Source organism: Macrobrachium nipponense, chromosome 31, assembly GCF_015104395.2.
Source record: "Macrobrachium nipponense isolate FS-2020 chromosome 31, ASM1510439v2, whole genome shotgun sequence".
Classification (NCBI taxonomy): domain Eukaryota; kingdom Metazoa; phylum Arthropoda; class Malacostraca; order Decapoda; family Palaemonidae; genus Macrobrachium; species Macrobrachium nipponense.
The window spans coordinates 58,798,504-58,816,003 of NC_061093.1; the positions used below are offsets into that span (position 1 = coordinate 58,798,504).

At 38.8% G+C, this 17,500-nt stretch overlaps 1 protein-coding gene across 1 annotated transcript in view; it reads left to right on the forward strand.

The window, feature by feature from the left end:
* The window catches only part of LOC135206872 (glutamate receptor ionotropic, kainate 2-like), a 39,579-nt gene that overhangs the window by 3,940 nt on the left and 18,139 nt on the right, over positions 1-17,500 (forward strand). Inside the window, exons 3-7 of the mRNA XM_064238355.1 lie at positions 958-1,070; positions 6,585-6,690; positions 10,735-10,947; positions 11,532-11,616; positions 12,160-12,298. Of these exons, the coding sequence (XP_064094425.1) occupies positions 958-1,070; positions 6,585-6,690; positions 10,735-10,947; positions 11,532-11,616; positions 12,160-12,298 (656 nt within the window). The remainder of the gene's footprint in view (positions 1-957; positions 1,071-6,584; positions 6,691-10,734; positions 10,948-11,531; positions 11,617-12,159; positions 12,299-17,500) is intronic.

A 17,500-nucleotide genomic window follows, 5' to 3' on the forward strand; every position in this document is an offset into this window, starting at 1 on the left:
CGACAGCGATGAATTTCGCCTCTGTCTTCCCCCGCCGATCGGCGAAGCGTCTATACCCGGACGCAGTTTATTAAATTTCAGTCAGCCATTGATTTATGTGCTTGTGTCCATGTTGATTTGGTTCCGCGCCACCGATAATAATTGGATTTCGTGAAATACGTTGGATATGAACAGCTTGTGAAATTAGAACTTGTACACTTGCATAATTGATGGATTGGTAAATCAATTGGTCTAATAGTTTATAGACTCGAATGAATGACGTGAGGAGTAGATAATAGACAGTGACGTTTAATGACGAACCAGTTTCCGACTTATCTGACGAGAGGAATGTGCCGCCATCTTGTCTGTTGCCTTTTTGGTTTAATGTGACTTTCGGGAAATTGATTAAACTTCTGGTTATGTCGCCTAAACTGTTAAGTTGTATCTAAATGAAGGATTGGTTAAATATCGCGCGTATAGATTTCTTAGCAAAAATAAAAATAAAATAAATAAAATAAAATCACTTAAAGCAAGCTGTAACAATTTCAGCATCTAGCACTGATAAATATACTATCGACAATTATAAACTGGTTCTTATCAAGGAAAATGATGAAGGTCAATATTATGTATAATTCCACAGATATGAATGTTCTACCTGGATTATATGCATATATATACTATATATATATATATATATATATATATATATATATATATATATATATATATATATATATATATATATATATATATATATATCTATATATAAACACTAATATTAAAACTTCAAAGAGAAAGTGTCCACATTGAGAGCAGGTTTTAATGTTCTTATATACGAAGACTACAACGTTTCAAACAATACTTCGTTCATTTTCAAGTCCTAAAAAAAATAATATATATATATTCTCCTTTACATGTTTGTCCCCCCCTTTCCCCGCCCTCCCTCTCCCACCACCTACCCCCGTTTCTCTCCCCCAGGTCCAGGTCAGGGGTCTGACGGGGCTCATCAAATTCGACGCCAAAGGATTCCGCCGTGACGTCACATTGGACATTGTCGAACTGACGAAAACTGGACTCGTCAAAGTTGGCAGGTGAGTCTCTTTCCTCCTTTTATATTGTTTATATGTGAGACACTTCCTGATTTTCTTTTCTTCTTTTAAATCATTCATTTATTTAGCTTTTTACGTATTTTGTGGTGCAGTCTCTTCAGTTATAACGTTTTAAATAAGTCTTGTGTTTTCACGCGACGTGACGATTCCACTTCAAGATAGACACACACACACACACACATACACACACACACACACACACACACACACACACATATATATATATATATATATTATATATATATATATATATATATATATATATATATATATATATATATATAAAGTATAAAAGGCCCATTAAAACTGTTTTGAAGCTAAGGACTATATTTCGGTGGTCTGACTACCACCCTTTTAATGGGCCTTTTATACTTGAGACGTATCCTGTTTTAACAGAAGAATTTATTTACGTATATATATATATATATATATATATATATATATATATATATATATATATATATATATATATATATATATATATATATATATATATATATATATATATATATATATATATATTATATATATTAGGTGAGGTAAGTGAGAGAGAGTCCACGTGTAACTTCTACCAGATATCTATACATATTTTCCATAGAGAAAACTTCTCGACTTCCACGCACTTTTGATCGCTTTCCGTTGGTTGACAACATTCGAGGTCACTCTGCACAGAGGGAGATAAGACAGGTGTGAGTGTCTCTTTAAACACTCCAACTTTTGCAACAAAAGAGGGCGAGTGGCATTCTCAATTACCTCTGTTTCGACGATCTCTCCGAGGTCATCAAGGACATTTGCGTTAAGAGTAACTTTTTCCCAAGTGAGGTCAAGACTCTCTCTCTCTCTCTCGCTTTTGTTTCAAAGTCAACAGTCGTCTCCAGCTGCTGGTTTCTTGAAACAAAAGGTGGTCCATTATAATAAATTGATCATTTCATTGCAAAATACTATTAATTTTTTTCTCGTCAGCAACGTGATTGGATTTGTTGCAACGAATGTTTCATGGTAACATTAAAAGCAAAAATAAGGAAAGAACGTAGGTAGAATAATAGGAAATTATTCTATTTGGGCATGGGATCGGCATAGGTGTATATAAACTTATGTAAGAAACTTCCCGAAAAAAAGATATCAAGTTGTGGAGAACCTCCCATAAATGTCTATATCTTCTCACATTAATTGTGCAATACCTATTCAACGCGAAGCGAAGACTCCGAGTATATTTTGTTATTTTCTCCATCGTGAACAAAATTTCTCAGCCGTAATGATGGAGACTCATATACGCTCTCCCACTTCAGATCGGATCCTCTTCACTGTATTTTAAAGCGGAATTGAAATTAGGCAATTCTGCGGGATTTTGTAGGTAAGTGAAAGAGATTCCGTTGTTGTTGTTGTTGTTTTTGACTGAGCTGGCCTTATGTCAGCACGGGCTCTTGCTCATAGAGCAGCCCGTAAAAGGAATAACAACAGTCGTTCTTTGTTTTTTTTTTTTTTTTTTTTTTTTTTTTTTTTGATTGGGTTAGCCTTATGCCAGCACGGGCTCTTAAAGGATAACTGTTGTTGTTGTTGTTTTTTTACTTTGCTGGCCTTATGCCAGGGATAACTGTAGTTATTGTTCTTTTTGACTGAGCTGGCCTTATGCCAGCACGGGCTCTTGCTCATAGAGCAGCCCTTAAAAAGGATAACTGTTGTTGTTGTTGTTTTTGACTGAGCTGGCCCTATGCCAGCACGGGCTCTTGCTCATAGAGCAGCCCGTAAAAGGGATAACTGAGATCATCTTTCCAGTCTTCCAGGAGGCTGTTCAAAAGTTAATCTTCCAGCTCTGATTTGAATACCTAGATCGAAGAAGACACTTCCTCTCTGATAGTCTCCAGATTACAGGAATTAGTTACGCGTTTCCCGTGCCCTTTTCGACCTAATTAGTCCAAACCCAGACATTCTTGTCGTGTTAAATGAATCCAGACTAGAAGTGAAGGTGTGGATCTTCCAATTCTGTAGGTGACCCAGGACCCGTATTGAGAACGCGTCCAGGTCATCTCTGTCTCTCCTTCATTATTAATTTTAGCAACATGGAAATTCTGTCATTTCCCTTTAATTCATTTTCTTAAAGTTTTACTATCAAATTGACCAACTCCGTAGGGGGCTAGTGCCGTCAGTAGACCTCATACGGTGCACTGTAGGTTCTTTGCAGCGTGCCTTCGGCCCCTAGGTGCAACCACTTCCCTTCCTGTTACTGTAGCTCCTTTCATATTCTCTTTCTTCCATCTTACTTCCCAACCTCTCCTAACACTTGATTCATAGTGCAACTGCTTTGAGGTTTTCCTCCTGTTACACCTTTTCAAACTCGTTACTGTCGATTTCCATTTCAGCGCTGAACGGCTTCGTAAGTCCCAGTGCTTGGCATTTGGCCTAAATTCGATATTCAACTCTTCTAGCTATGTAGTCTCAATGTCATACTGAGATTCGCGTCCGTATGAGTCATAAGAATGACATTTCCACGAACATCGTAAGACAGACGTTTGGCGCGGGAACAGGGCAGATCTCTCGAGGCCAAATCAAATAGATGCGGGAAGTTGGAAGCCCGGGATTTCAATCTGGTTTGAGATGGCGAAGTTTTTTACATATTTTCTTCACACACAGCTCGACCGCCTTCTCCTCCTCCTCCTCTTCCTTCCTCTCCTCCTCCTCCTCATTCCTTTCGGAAACAGCGTTTTTTCCCACGAGCCTTGACTCTTGTGACTCAAGTTCGCTATAGAACTTTCACTAGACTTGAAATTGACTACGGCGAGAGAGAGAGAGAGAGAGAGAGAGAGAGAGAGAGAGAGAGAGAGAGAGAGAGAGAGAGAGAGAGAAATGAATCACCAGAGAGACAGAAAGACAGACAGAGAGAACTGAATCACCAGCGAGAGAGAGAGAGAGAGAACAATGAACGACTATGTATTCTGCATCGATTTCACTTTTTGTCAGAATTTATGTTGGCTGTTGAGTCTAATTACAATCCTCTTTCTTTAACTGATAACGCATTTCAGTTATAGTTTCAGAAAACTGTATTCGATCTTTTCACGATTACTATTTACTGAGCAATCAATGACAGTAACATCGTGAAAATGTTGAAATCCTTTGTACTTTCATAAAGCACTTATAATATATATATATATATATATATATATATATATATATATATATATATATATATATATATATATATATATATATATATATATATATATATATATATATATATATATATATATATATATATATATATTGTTATTATTATGGAAGAACACTCTGTATTCTATATTTTCACGATTACTATTTACTGAGTAATCAATGACAGTAAAATCGTGAAAATGTTGAAATCCTTTTTTCTTTCATAAAGCATTTACAAAAAAATATCTATCTATATATATATACACATATATATCTATATATATATATATATATATATATATATATATCTATATATATATATATATATATATATATATATATATATATATATATATATATATATATATATTGTTATTATTATGGAATAGAAATCAAAGGGAGCACCGTCGGTATGTTCCTCGTTAAGTGAGATGCTTCAAGTGACTCGAAAAGAGATTTTATTTCATACTGACGGAATTAACTGCCATTTTTTCGTGCAGTTTTTATTTATCTATTTTTTTTTTTTTTTGCTGCTTTTTAAAGTGAATAAAACTCTTTTAGGCAGAAGTTGCTTTTGAAATCTAACTAGCACACACACGCTCAAACTCGTTTTTTTTTAAAGTTTCCGGAATCGTCTCGTCGTGTGGATTAAATTGCGCAAACCTTTGTCCTTGATTCTTTTGATAATGGAGCGTATCGTGTACTCGCCGTGGGGTGAAATGCAGTTTATATGACCGCAAATTCTCCTTTGGGATTTGGGAAAAGCTTTATTTCAACGGTGAACTTAAGCTATTCAGTGTGCTTCCCTTTAGAGAAACCAAAATATGCAATCAAGTTTATAGGCTAGACTTGAATGTCGTTTCCTTTAGAGTTTTGCAAACGGCTCCCACTATCTTGAAGATCAACTTACATGTCATAACTCTACTGACAAAACTAGCACGAGTTTCTCTCGGACATCTCAAAGTGTGTCGTTTTTAAGGATAAAATGACACACACTTCGTGTAACATTAAAATAGAATTATATAGATTTCTCAATGTAAGCTTTTTACACAAGTTCCCTTTATCGTCCCAGAACCAAGAACACAGAGAACCTCAGCGTGAATTGGAGCCTCTGTGTTCATCTACTTTAGAGATTTCACTTGGTCTCTACAAAGTCGCTCTACCGCAGAGATTTACGCGGCAGATTCTCTTCCAATTCGGATCGGACCCTCTTCCCCATATTGCAAATAGGATCAAAGGCTTAAGCCTTTGGAATCCATATTACTGGGAACATAACTCGCCTATACTTTTTCTCTCCCCTGATACGTCATGGGTCTCACGTGAGGATTCCGCACTTTCGCCCATTTTTTAATAAACTCTGGATTGCGTCGTGATTTACTGCTTTGCAGTTTTTACTTGAACAGCTTCTAACAATACTTATTCAGTTTCGTGTGACATTTCTATATAGCTATTATATACGTTTACCGGTACTTATGTATTTCTTTCCAACAGTAAGAATTAAAAAGTTTTAGCAAATAACGCATTCTAGTTGGTTCCAATTATTATATTATTTAGATTAGAAAAAAAGTCATTTCAGTATTGCATCAATATAATTGCATATTAAAAGGATGAATGACATACTGTACTGTTCTAATTAGAACATTATGATATGATCAGGTTTCAACCATATTTAATTAGATATAGAATTCAATAATGTAAATATCGATTCTCTCTCTCTCTCTCTCTCTCTCTCTTCCTCTCTCTCTCTATCTCTCTCTCTGCTTCTCTCTCTCTCTCTCTCTCTACTCTCTCTCTTCTCTCTCTCTCTCTATCCTTGAAATCATTAGCAATTTTTACCTTATGTACAGCCATCCAGTTATTCACAATATCGTTAATAATATCTATTCATGTAATAATTTTTTTTGTCAACAGACACGTTTACGAACAGGCCGTGGATTATCAATGCATAATGAAAATTAGTTCTCTCTCTCTCTCTCTCCTCTCTCTCTCTCTCTCGCTCTCTCTCTCTCTCTCCCCTCTCTCTCAGCATTATCTATCCTTAACATTAGTAATTTTTACCATTTGTACAGCAATCCAGTTATTTGCTATATCGTTAATAATATCTATACAAGTAATAATTTTTGTTAACACATATGTTTGTGAACAGGCCATGAATTATCAATGCATAATGGAAATTATGCATTGATAATTTCTCTCTCTCTCTCTCTGTATATATATATATATATATATATATATATATATATATATATATATATATATATATATCTACTACCTATCTATTTATCTATCTATCTCTCACTCTCTGTTCTTATTTGCATATTAGAAATTATAACTTCTACTTCCGTGTTCCAGGTGGAACCCAACAAGTGGCGCCAACTACACCAAATCCTACAGAGAGGTAGAACAGGACATTGTGGAGGAATTACGGAGGAAGAACCTGGTCATTTCATCCGTGTTGGTGAGTTTTCATTCAAAATATTTCCTACTGTAATATACTTCATTTTATCCCCATTGAATAGCAATAATGACTATGATTTTTAGTACTTGGGGCATATCTAGACCGAGCGATTTATTTCAAACTTAGAGAGGAACATCGTTGGAGAGTCAAGCATTGACTATCAATAATGATAATGATATTTAGTACTAGAGGCATATGTAGAGTCATTTCTAGACCGAAGGATATATTCTAAACTGAGAGAGGAAGAGAAGATGATTATATGAGAGTCAAGTCAGAATTTGGACAGACACGAGAGTGAATGGACAGCTAAGGTAAAGAACGCAGTAGTACTTGGTGGAGCGTAACGCCGATGCAAGATGCTTTTATTAATATCCAGTGTGCTTCATCGAAGACGTACTTTACACAGCGTCATAAACTTAGGCTACAGATGTATATACGCAAGCTGATTGCTTCATAGAAGACGTTCTTTAAACAGTGTCATAAACTTACGCTACAGATGTATATATGAAAGAAAGTTGATATCACACGAAAGCAGGCAATAAGAGAGCTTACTGACAGATGCTGGTATGTTATAAAGAAACTTAGATATGCCATCCCTGGGAGGAAAGTAGCCTTCATCGAAGGCGGATTAGAATTGAGGAATTGGCTGTCGTGTAATACACAATCATACTGCGCTTGAAGTAGTGCTGCTGTTTTTTGGTTTTTTTTTTCGGAGCCGTAAAAAAACAACAACAGTGACTTGTGACCGAAAAGTAACATAAATAGCTGTTTGAAAACAGAGATCAGATCTCGAAATTGCTGCGTATTGTGTTAGAATTTTCCTTTTTGGTTACAAATTTCAGTGAATAACGAAGAAGATGAGACTGAGCTGAAAAAAAAATATATATAATATAATAAAAAGAAGGAGTTGGGAAAACTACTGTAAAAAGCTGTTCGGTAACCGAGATCAGATCTCGAAATTGCTGCGTATTATGTTTGCATTTACCTTGTTGGTTAAGAATTTCAGAGATTAATGAAGAACGCGAAACCCTCCGACTCGGTGGCTGGCAGCCCGATGATAATAATCGATGCGAGCCTGCAACAGGTAACTGGAGTTAACCACACAAGTTCCCAAATCACATTTCACGCCTAACCATTTCTCGGTCCTTGTTGTTAAAAAAGAGCCCTTTCACCATATTGGGAACTAATTTCTTGAGTTGAGTTATACGGTGTTTGAAACCAATACCTGTCAAACTTCAAACATAGGTTAATTAAACATAATGAACTGTTGCAGATTTTTGTAAAGCTATTCATTAGAAATCACGATTCGTCCTCATTATTTTAATATATGACAGCGAATAATATGTCATTAATGATGTATTGTGATTATTTTTGCCATATACATAAGACAGTACAATCAATACTGTAATCTATACACTTTTTTTTTTCTTTTGGTTTCACGTTATTTTCAAAAGCCCCGCTAAAGAATTGTAGTCCCTAATTGATCAAGGATACTCCCACCGGAATAGATGCAATCTCCAGCAGTATATATTTACTTAACCCAAATGTTTTCTAAGAACCATTGTAGACATCTGTTGGATATAGAAGATCCTCATCAAATCAGCAGACGTTCATCAAACGATTGGATCAATTTTACCCACATACGAATCCTCAGAAAATTTTTCAAGAATTATCATTAGCCAACAGACATACCACTCATGTCCAATATCCGTATCCTTTCTTGTCTAGCAACTATCAACAAGCTCGCCTCAGTGGCGTGATCGCTATGGCCTTGGCCTGCCACCTCAGTGGCCGCAAGTTCTATTCGCGGGTATTCCACTGGGAAGTTAGAGATGTGTATTTCTGGTGATAGACGTTCGCTCTCGACGTGGTTCGGAAGTCACGTAAAGCCGTTGGTTAGTCCCGTTGCTGAATAACCGCTGGTTCCATGCAACGAAAAAACAACGTACAAACAAACAAAACAAGCTTCACATCACATCACATCAAATCACATCACAGACTCCTTGTTGAAAATGGGAGCTACAGGACGCTTTCGAGAGTTCTTAGTTATGTACGTCAAAGTCTGACATTTGAATTACTTGTAGATATAATTCTCCAATAATAAGATTAATGCATTTGGAAATTTCATCGATGTAACAAACAAGCATACAGTCATGGCAGAAGGATCGGTCCACAACTGTAAGCACTCCTTTCCGCACCAGGAAAAGACACACGATCACTGGATGAACTGATAATAATAGCGAGGACACCAGGCTATAGTAGATTCACATCAACCGTGCATTTGATGTGTAGGCAAGTCCCTTACGACGCTCCTGATTGGCTGTTGATAAGCCAATGACAGGCCTGGAAACTCTCAGTCTCTCTCGAGAGTTCACATAGGCAGGATGTATGTTCCACCTCTCCTGAAAGACATATACCTCAGGAGAGATGGAACACACATCCTGCCTATGTGAACTCTCTCGCAAGAGAGACTGAGTAACAAGCCATGTGATTGGCTTATCAACAGCCAATCAGGAGCGTCGTAAGAGACTGGCCTAGACATCCAATGCACGGCTGATGTGAGTCTACTATGGCGCTCGGGATAAAACCGCCTTGCAGTTCTTAATAACGTAACTAAAAATAGCAATATTTCAGACTTTTTAAAAAAAGCGCAATCAAGTCACACCATCCCTTTGTTCCGTGACTAATTTGATTAACAGCTGACGGGAATTTTTCTTCTCACCCCGTGATTAATTTCGTTCAACTTTGCCATCTGACATTATCTCATGTATCCCATTATATTAAGAGTAATGGGGTATAATCATCTTTTGTTATGTGCTCGTGCAAAGGGACACCTTTGCACACACACACACACACACACACACGCACACACACACACACACACACATATATATATATATATATATATATATATATATATATATAATATATATATATATATATATATATATATATATATATATATATATATATACATATATTTATATAATTATTATATTAATATATAATAATTATATATTATATATATATACGTATATTATTATATAATATTATATGATATATATATATATATATATATTATATCTTATATATAGATATATTATAGTATATATATATATATATATATATTATATATCTATCTATATATATATAAATATATATATATATGTGTGTGTGTGTGTGTGTGTGTGTGTGTGTGTGTGTGTGTGTAAGTATATTATATATATAATATATATATATATATATATATATATATATATATATATATATATATATATATATATATATATATATAATGTTCGTGAATGTGTGTTTATATTCACGAGACGATGTTTCCAGAATCTGCTTCCCATCTATATCTAATTTCTTTCTTGCTTTTTTTATAGCAGCCTTTTTTAGCACGTCTTGAGTCGACTTACTACCAACAGAGGGTTTAAAAGATTGTCCCTGATAGTCGAGGTATCCAAACAGAGTAATTCGTACTTATGTTTAAAATGCTATCCGCTTTTGCCAGACGCCTTAGCATATTTCTGTAGAAACCGAAACAGCGTAATGTGCTGTTTTACGATTCAGGTCACGAGTCCGTGACTGGAATATTTGCAGCAGGAATTCGAGTGGCTTTCTCGTCCTTCTCTCCCTCGGAGTAATTGACTTTACGAATAAGTTAACGACACTTGGCAACTGATGGAACAGTTAATTGCGACATCCAGCTATAGTAGTAGATTCACATCAACCGTGCATTTGATGTCTAGGCGAGTCCCTTACGACGCTCCTGATTGGCTATTGATAAGCCGAGAGAGTTCACATGGATGTATGTTCCACCTCTCCTGGAGTATACGTTTCAAATATGTATCCCTCAGGCTAAGTGGAACACATATCCTGCCTATGTGAACTCTCGAGAGACTGAGAGATTCCAGCCCTGTCATTGGCTTATCAACACCCAATCAGGAGCGTCGTAAGGGACTGGCCTAGACATCAAATGCACGGTTGATGTGAATCTACTATTCTAAAAACTCTTTCCATTTTTCTTCTTTTTATCGTAAGGAACCCCCCTACGTCATGCTACAGGAGAACTCAGACGGGGGAACAGACAGCAGCCAGCAACGCCTCGAGGGTTTCTGCATTGACCTCGTAAGGGAGATTTCGCAAATGCTCCTCTTCAACTACACCGTGAAATTGGCAGATGACGGAACCTACGGAATGTTCGACGCTGACTCCGGGAAATGGAACGGAATGATTCGGGAGTTGCTGGAACAGGTGAGGTTAAATCAGTTCAAGTCAGGTTGCATTACAGCGTACGAATATACGCGCTGAGAAATTTGTACTCAAATATTGGACAATAAACAATGGACGCTGATAAAAGATTCCATGACAGAGTAGGAATATTTGTGCTGGAAAGTTTGTACTCAAATATTGGTCAATAACGAATGGGGACTGACAGAAGACCTTAATTACCGCGCAATGATGCCCATACAATGATTGTCAGCATGGGTTCTTGCTCATAGAGCAGCCGGCAGACATACAATGATCATACTCATTTTATTACGTTAATGACCCTTGAGTATATTGGGGAGTGGTTTGGTAAATTCTCTTATCGTGCTTAAGTAACATCATGCATTTTTTTCATTTAACTTGTTGTTGTTAGGTTTACAAGTACATATATATATGTGTGTGTGTGTGTGTGTGTGTGTGTGGCTGTCTGTATGTGTGCCTACGTACGTGTGAGTGTTTTTCTATATTCGTATACGTGTTTTTAATATTCCTTCTTATCACAATTTTGCCAAATAGGAAGGGCCGTATTGAGCATAACATTTTCTATATTTTATCAATTCGCCTTCCAGAAAGCAGACCTCGCTATCGGCGATTTAACCATCACTCACGAAAGGGAGCAAGTCGTCGACTTCACCGTTCCTTGGATGAACTTAGGCAAGTATTGAGAACCGGTAATGTTGTGTAAAGTTGAATATGCATCGTAAATCAGCAACGAAATCTCAAAATCTGGTTTTGGAAAGCTTACAAATTACCTGAGGAGTGATTGTTGAGGACCATGGTGCAACAGTTGTGTCGTCAGAATGGTACAACAGGCTTGAAGTTTCTCAGGAAATCTTTTGGTGTAAGGACTAGTCCTAGTGGTGGACCGATAATGTTGTCTAAAGTTAAATATGCAAAGTAAGCAACGAAATCTCAAAAAATTGGTTTTGAAAAACTTTCAAAAGACCTTAGGAGTGATTGTTGGGGACGATGTGTAGTAGTGGTCTTCAGGATGGTACTACAGCATTGAAGTTTCCAAAGAAATCTTTACGTGTCAGGCCTATGCCTAGTGGTGGACTGGCAGGGTCGGTAGGCCGAGAATAATCCACCGACCTCTGAAACGTGAGTCGATGGCTGAGTATACACAATAATTGTTCGGTCTCAGTTCTGTCTTCCTTTGTTAATTCATTTCTGCTTTACATCCCCCCACGCCCCCAGGTGTCAGCATTCTGTACAGGAAATCGTCCAAAAAGACGTCATTCTTCTTCAGGTTCCTGTCACCCGTCTCAGCTGACGTTTGGCTCTCTGTGGCCTCTGCCTATCTGGTGGTGTCGGTAATGCTCTTCACCATTGCGAGGTAAGCTCTCTCTCTCTCTCTCTCTCTCTCTCTCTCTCTCTCTCTCTCTCTCTCTCTCTCTCTCACTGTTGGATTTCTGTTTCATGGCAGGGTAAGAGAGAACACAGAATTCGTTGTTTCATATATTATGTAAACTTACCTGTATGGCAGCTTAACAGAAACTAAATATACATTGTAGGTTTCAGTAAAAGGTAAACAGTAATAATTACAGTACTCAACAGTTTGAGTAAAAGGTACAATTATAATAAATACATTGTTACGTATACAGTATGTAGTTATACAACTAATTACACCAAAGTGTAGTTAGCAATTTTACACCTCCCCCCAAGATGGCAGGTGCAATACAAGGATACCTGGCATCTTAAGGTCCTTATTTAGTATATGATTTCGAGTCCCATCTTATTTTTAAACGCTCTGGTGCCCGTGTCTGACGTCCACTACGTCGTACTGGTAAGGCAACTGATAACTGAGTATCAGGTTAGGTGATGTTGCAGGTGATCTACGATATCCATATCCTGAAGCTTCGCCACCCAACACCGAGATAGGCAGAGAAATAATGTCTCCTGGCAAAAAAGGGTGATGAGGATGTAGGAACCTCCGATTTCTCCAATAGATGCGCCCCCTCCCAGTCTTCACGAGGTAATCCCTCCTCGTGCCAATTCTGACCACAACTCCTGGTTTATCCCATCGTTTTGTCTTAGGGTCTTTCAGATCCACGTACATACCAAGGTTCAGCTTAGAGAGTGGTCTAGCAGGGGCATCATACCATTCCTTTGCCTGCTGCCGAAGGTACTTAGCCTTTATGTCACATTCGTCAGCTGTACGTTGCCATTCCTTTGCAAATGAACGATGATGAGCCGGAATCTTGGAACACAAAGGATGTCCAAACAAGATTTGCGCTGGAGATCTACCGTCCGCCCGTGGAGTATTCCTGAGCTCAAGAAGCCCTCGTGCGAACCCATCCTCATCCAGCTTGCCATTTCCTGTGGTCATCAAAATCAACTTCTTGATAATCTTCACGGTAGCTTCGGCATGATCATTTGCTTTTGGATTATAGGGTGATGTCACGCTGTGTTCCACTCCCCATCAAGCAAGGAAATGCTGCAATGTTGATGAAGCGAACTGCAGTCCTCCATCTGTTTTCAGTACTACAGGCACACCTATGTCTGAAAATATTGGCCTCAACAAACTAACTAGTTGAGCTGCAGAAGTTGATCCATTGCACGAAGATACATATGGCCAACCTGATAGGCGATCAAAGTACACAAGAAATGTCTTGCCAGAGATATGAAAATAATCAGCAGACACGGACTCAAATACTCGACTTGGCAAGCCTTCCTGCATCAAAGGCTCAGTCCTGCTGACCTGGTAACAGCTCTCGGCAACGAGAACAAGACTTCACTGTATTCTCAACGTCCCGGTTAATCCCTGGCCAGTATATAGTCTGTCGTGCTCGACGCTTGGTGCGGTCCACTCCTTGGTGAGCATCATGTAGACATTGCAAAGTTTCGCTATGCAGGCTGCGAGATATGAGAAGTCTAGGTCCATAAACTATCAAACCATCATCCACAGCCAGCATGTCCCGAATTCCCCAGTATGCTCGCATATCTTCTGGTAAGCTATGTTTATGATCTGGAAATCCTTTCATTATTACATCTCTTAATGACAGATATTCACTATAATGTGCAGAAGCATCACGAATCTTATCCAGCGTCTGGTCCCGTGAGGTGCTAACCTTATGCCCTCCTCACAAGTAGCTAATAAAGACAATACAACAGCAGCATGCAATGGATCTGCATCATCCAGCACATCATTGTCCTCAACAAGGCTCTGAACTGGTGAACGAGAGAGTGCATCCGGCAAGCTGTAACAATGCCCACTTTGCCACCATGCAGCAAAAGTAAATCTGCAGGGTTTCATTCTCATACGCTGCAGTCGAGGATTTTCTATTTCTCCAAGAAGTTTGAATTGAGAATAGGAACAAGTGGTCGATGGTTTACTACCAGGTCAAAATAAGGCAAACCAGCCAAGTAAACTCTGCATTTCCTCACTGCCCAAAGTACAGCAGCCATCTCAACCTCAATTACGGCATACCTAGTTTCCACATCTATTAAAAAACCTGGATCCACACTGGATGAGCTTCCAAGTCTCTCCATGTTGTTGCAGCAAAACAAACCCCATACCATGCAACTTGGATGAGGCAGTTTGAAGCATAGTAGGTAAAGATGCATCAAAATGAGCTAAAACAGGAGGAGCTATGAGTGCTTCTTTAGTTTTCTCGAAAGCCACGTCATGCTGAGGGGTCCAGCACCACTCATTCTGAGGTTTAAGCAGGTCCCTGAGTGGCTGTGCAGCAGCTGCAATCGCAGAAGAAAAGCTCCCAAGCTGATTGGTTAAACCCATGAATGACCTGAGATCAGTGATATTTTGTGGCTTTGGAAATTCAGCTATAGCTCTCACCTTCCGAGAATCCACACTATAACCTTCATGATTTATACTGTAACCACAAAATTCATCATTAGGTTGAGGAAAGAAAGTTTTGTCAGGATTTAAGGTCATTCCAAACTTGTCACATTTTTGCACAAGTATGATCACATGGGCTAAGTGGTCACGGTAACTAGAATCATACACCAAAATATCATCAACAATTTTGACAGTACGTGGAATATCTCCCAAAGCTTGATCTCCTCGACGATTGTACTCATCTCCAGATGATATAAGCCCCATTACAGCTCGTTTGAATTTGTAACGTCCCCAAGGTGTGATGAAGCAAGTAAGATCCTGATCTTCTTCAGCAATTTTGATTTGGAAGTATCCCATCTTCGCATCCAAAGTAGTGAACCACCTGGCTCCAGCATCCATTGACGATATAGCATCATGAGGGATCGAACTGGATATGTAGGTCTGCGCACATAGCGGTTAAGTCTTGCAAGGTCCACACACAACCGCACACCACCCATCTTCTTTGCAATAGGGACCATCGGATGACACCATTCGGTGGGGTAATCAACCTCACCAATGATATCCTTAGCAAGCAAGTCATCTAGCTGAGCTTTAATATCCGATCTCCAACAATACAGAATGGTGTGTGGTGCGGTCACTGCAAAAGGATGTGCATCTGCTGACAGCTGAATCCTCATAGGACCTCCCTGCATTTCCCTTAACATAGCTAAAGCATCAAATACATGAGGATAAGCAGAAATGATGGAAGCTGCATGTTCTGCACGCTCTGCTTCTGTAGGGTCTCTGCTGTGTGGCCATCTTGGCAATGCCACTGGTACAGACACCAAACTGCTAGTACTTGCAGACTGCACAACATCCTGTGTGTTAGAAGTCAATTGTGGCTCCAAAACCTTCTGGTCTTGATGCTATATGTGGTTGCGACACTGAACATGTAACATGCTGTATTTGCGCTGGAAAGCTTTCTGGTAATATTCCCAGTGCTACACAATCAAACCAGCTCAGAAGTGCACCTTTCACTTCCTTGACGACTGACACAACTGTTGTCGTACTAACGATTCCCCAAAGTTAAAAAAGCCCACCCATAATGATGGCTCCAGTGAACTCTCATGAATTCCAAGAGATTTAACGTTCTCAAGTCCTATCACAGTTGTCTACGCTCCAGAGTAGGGTGTCCACATAACTGAACTTGATACTTTGGGGTGAGTGGTACTGATGCAAATCTGCGGGGTTGGACGTGATGACGCACAGTTGCTGTAAAAATCTCCAATGACTCGATATAGATTCTGCTTTGAAGGCTTGAACGTCTGAGGAGACAGGGGCTGTCCCTTTGACCTGCACACCACTGCAAAGTGACCTTTCTTACCACATTGTTTGCAGTCCCTGTTTAGAGCCTTGCTTGCCATCTTATCAAGATGGCACTCACCTCCACACCTAAAGCACTGCTGCTTTAAATGGGCTACCTTCTGACCTTGCTTGTATTGGGACACTCTTGAAACATTATACTTTTCACTGCCCCGAATAACAACACGACTGGCATTTGCATTTTCCGATGCTCTGCAAATATCAATAGCCATCTGCAAAGTGAGATTCTTTTCTTTTAACATACGTTTCAAAGCCTCTTCATCTGGTTCCAACGACGATCCTGTCCATGCAGGTTCCACAAAAATCACAGAAAGAAACAACCTCTTTGATGCCGCACAAAAAAATCATCAAAGGTCTCGTGCAACTCCTGGACTCTTGTATGAAAGTCGCGTCGGTCCACGATGACATTCCTTTGGTTGCGCAAGTGCAACTCCATGGCATCCAATATAGTCTTCAAGTCTGCTCCATCATCCAGTGAGAGACCATATCTCAGAGTGCAGGTCCAATCATCGTCTAGCACGGAATTCAATGCTGACCGCTTCTTAGCAAGAGAGAGAGATGACATTCTTGTCAACACTGCATGTCCCTCATACTTGTGACGCCACGAACCAAACTCTTTAAGAGATACAGAAGACGACAAGTGTGGTGCAGGAACTGCCCTTGCCTGAGACTGATTCCTATGATGTCCCGAGGTACCAGCAAAACCCTCTAGAATTGCGGTTAAATGTTCTTCCCTTTTCGTAGCTGCTTCTTGGGCATGATGAACCATCTCTGCTTGCCTTGCCACAAGTGCTGCCAGTTGTTCGATTTGCTTCTCCATCGTATACGGGTACTAAAGATTTAACACTGTACTTCTTGAACGACAGTAGACAGCATAAACAAAACCAATCACTGCGCCATGTTGGATTTCTGTTTCATGGCAGGGTAAGAGAGAACACAGAATTCGTTGTTTCAATATTATGTAAACTTAACTGTATGGCAGCTTAACAGAAAACTAAATATACAATGTAGGTTTCAGTAAAAGGTAAACAGTAATAATTACAGTGCTCAACAGTTTGAGTAAAAGGTACAATTATGATAAATACATTGTTACGCATAAATACAGTATGTAGTTATACAACTAATTACACCAAAGTGTAGTTAGCAATCTCTTCTCTCTCTCTCTCTCTCTCTCTATCTCTCTCTCTCTTCTTCTCTCTCTCTCTTTATGCTTCTCAGCTCTTGCATCCACGTTTAATTTTACTTCTCTCCGTCATTCTGTTTCCCTCCTTTTTTATCCACATCGTACATCCAAGAAATAATATGTAACAAATATTTCTAAGTATTGAAGAAATATTTTATGGAAGATTTATTTGCCAATGAAAACAGAAAGTGGTT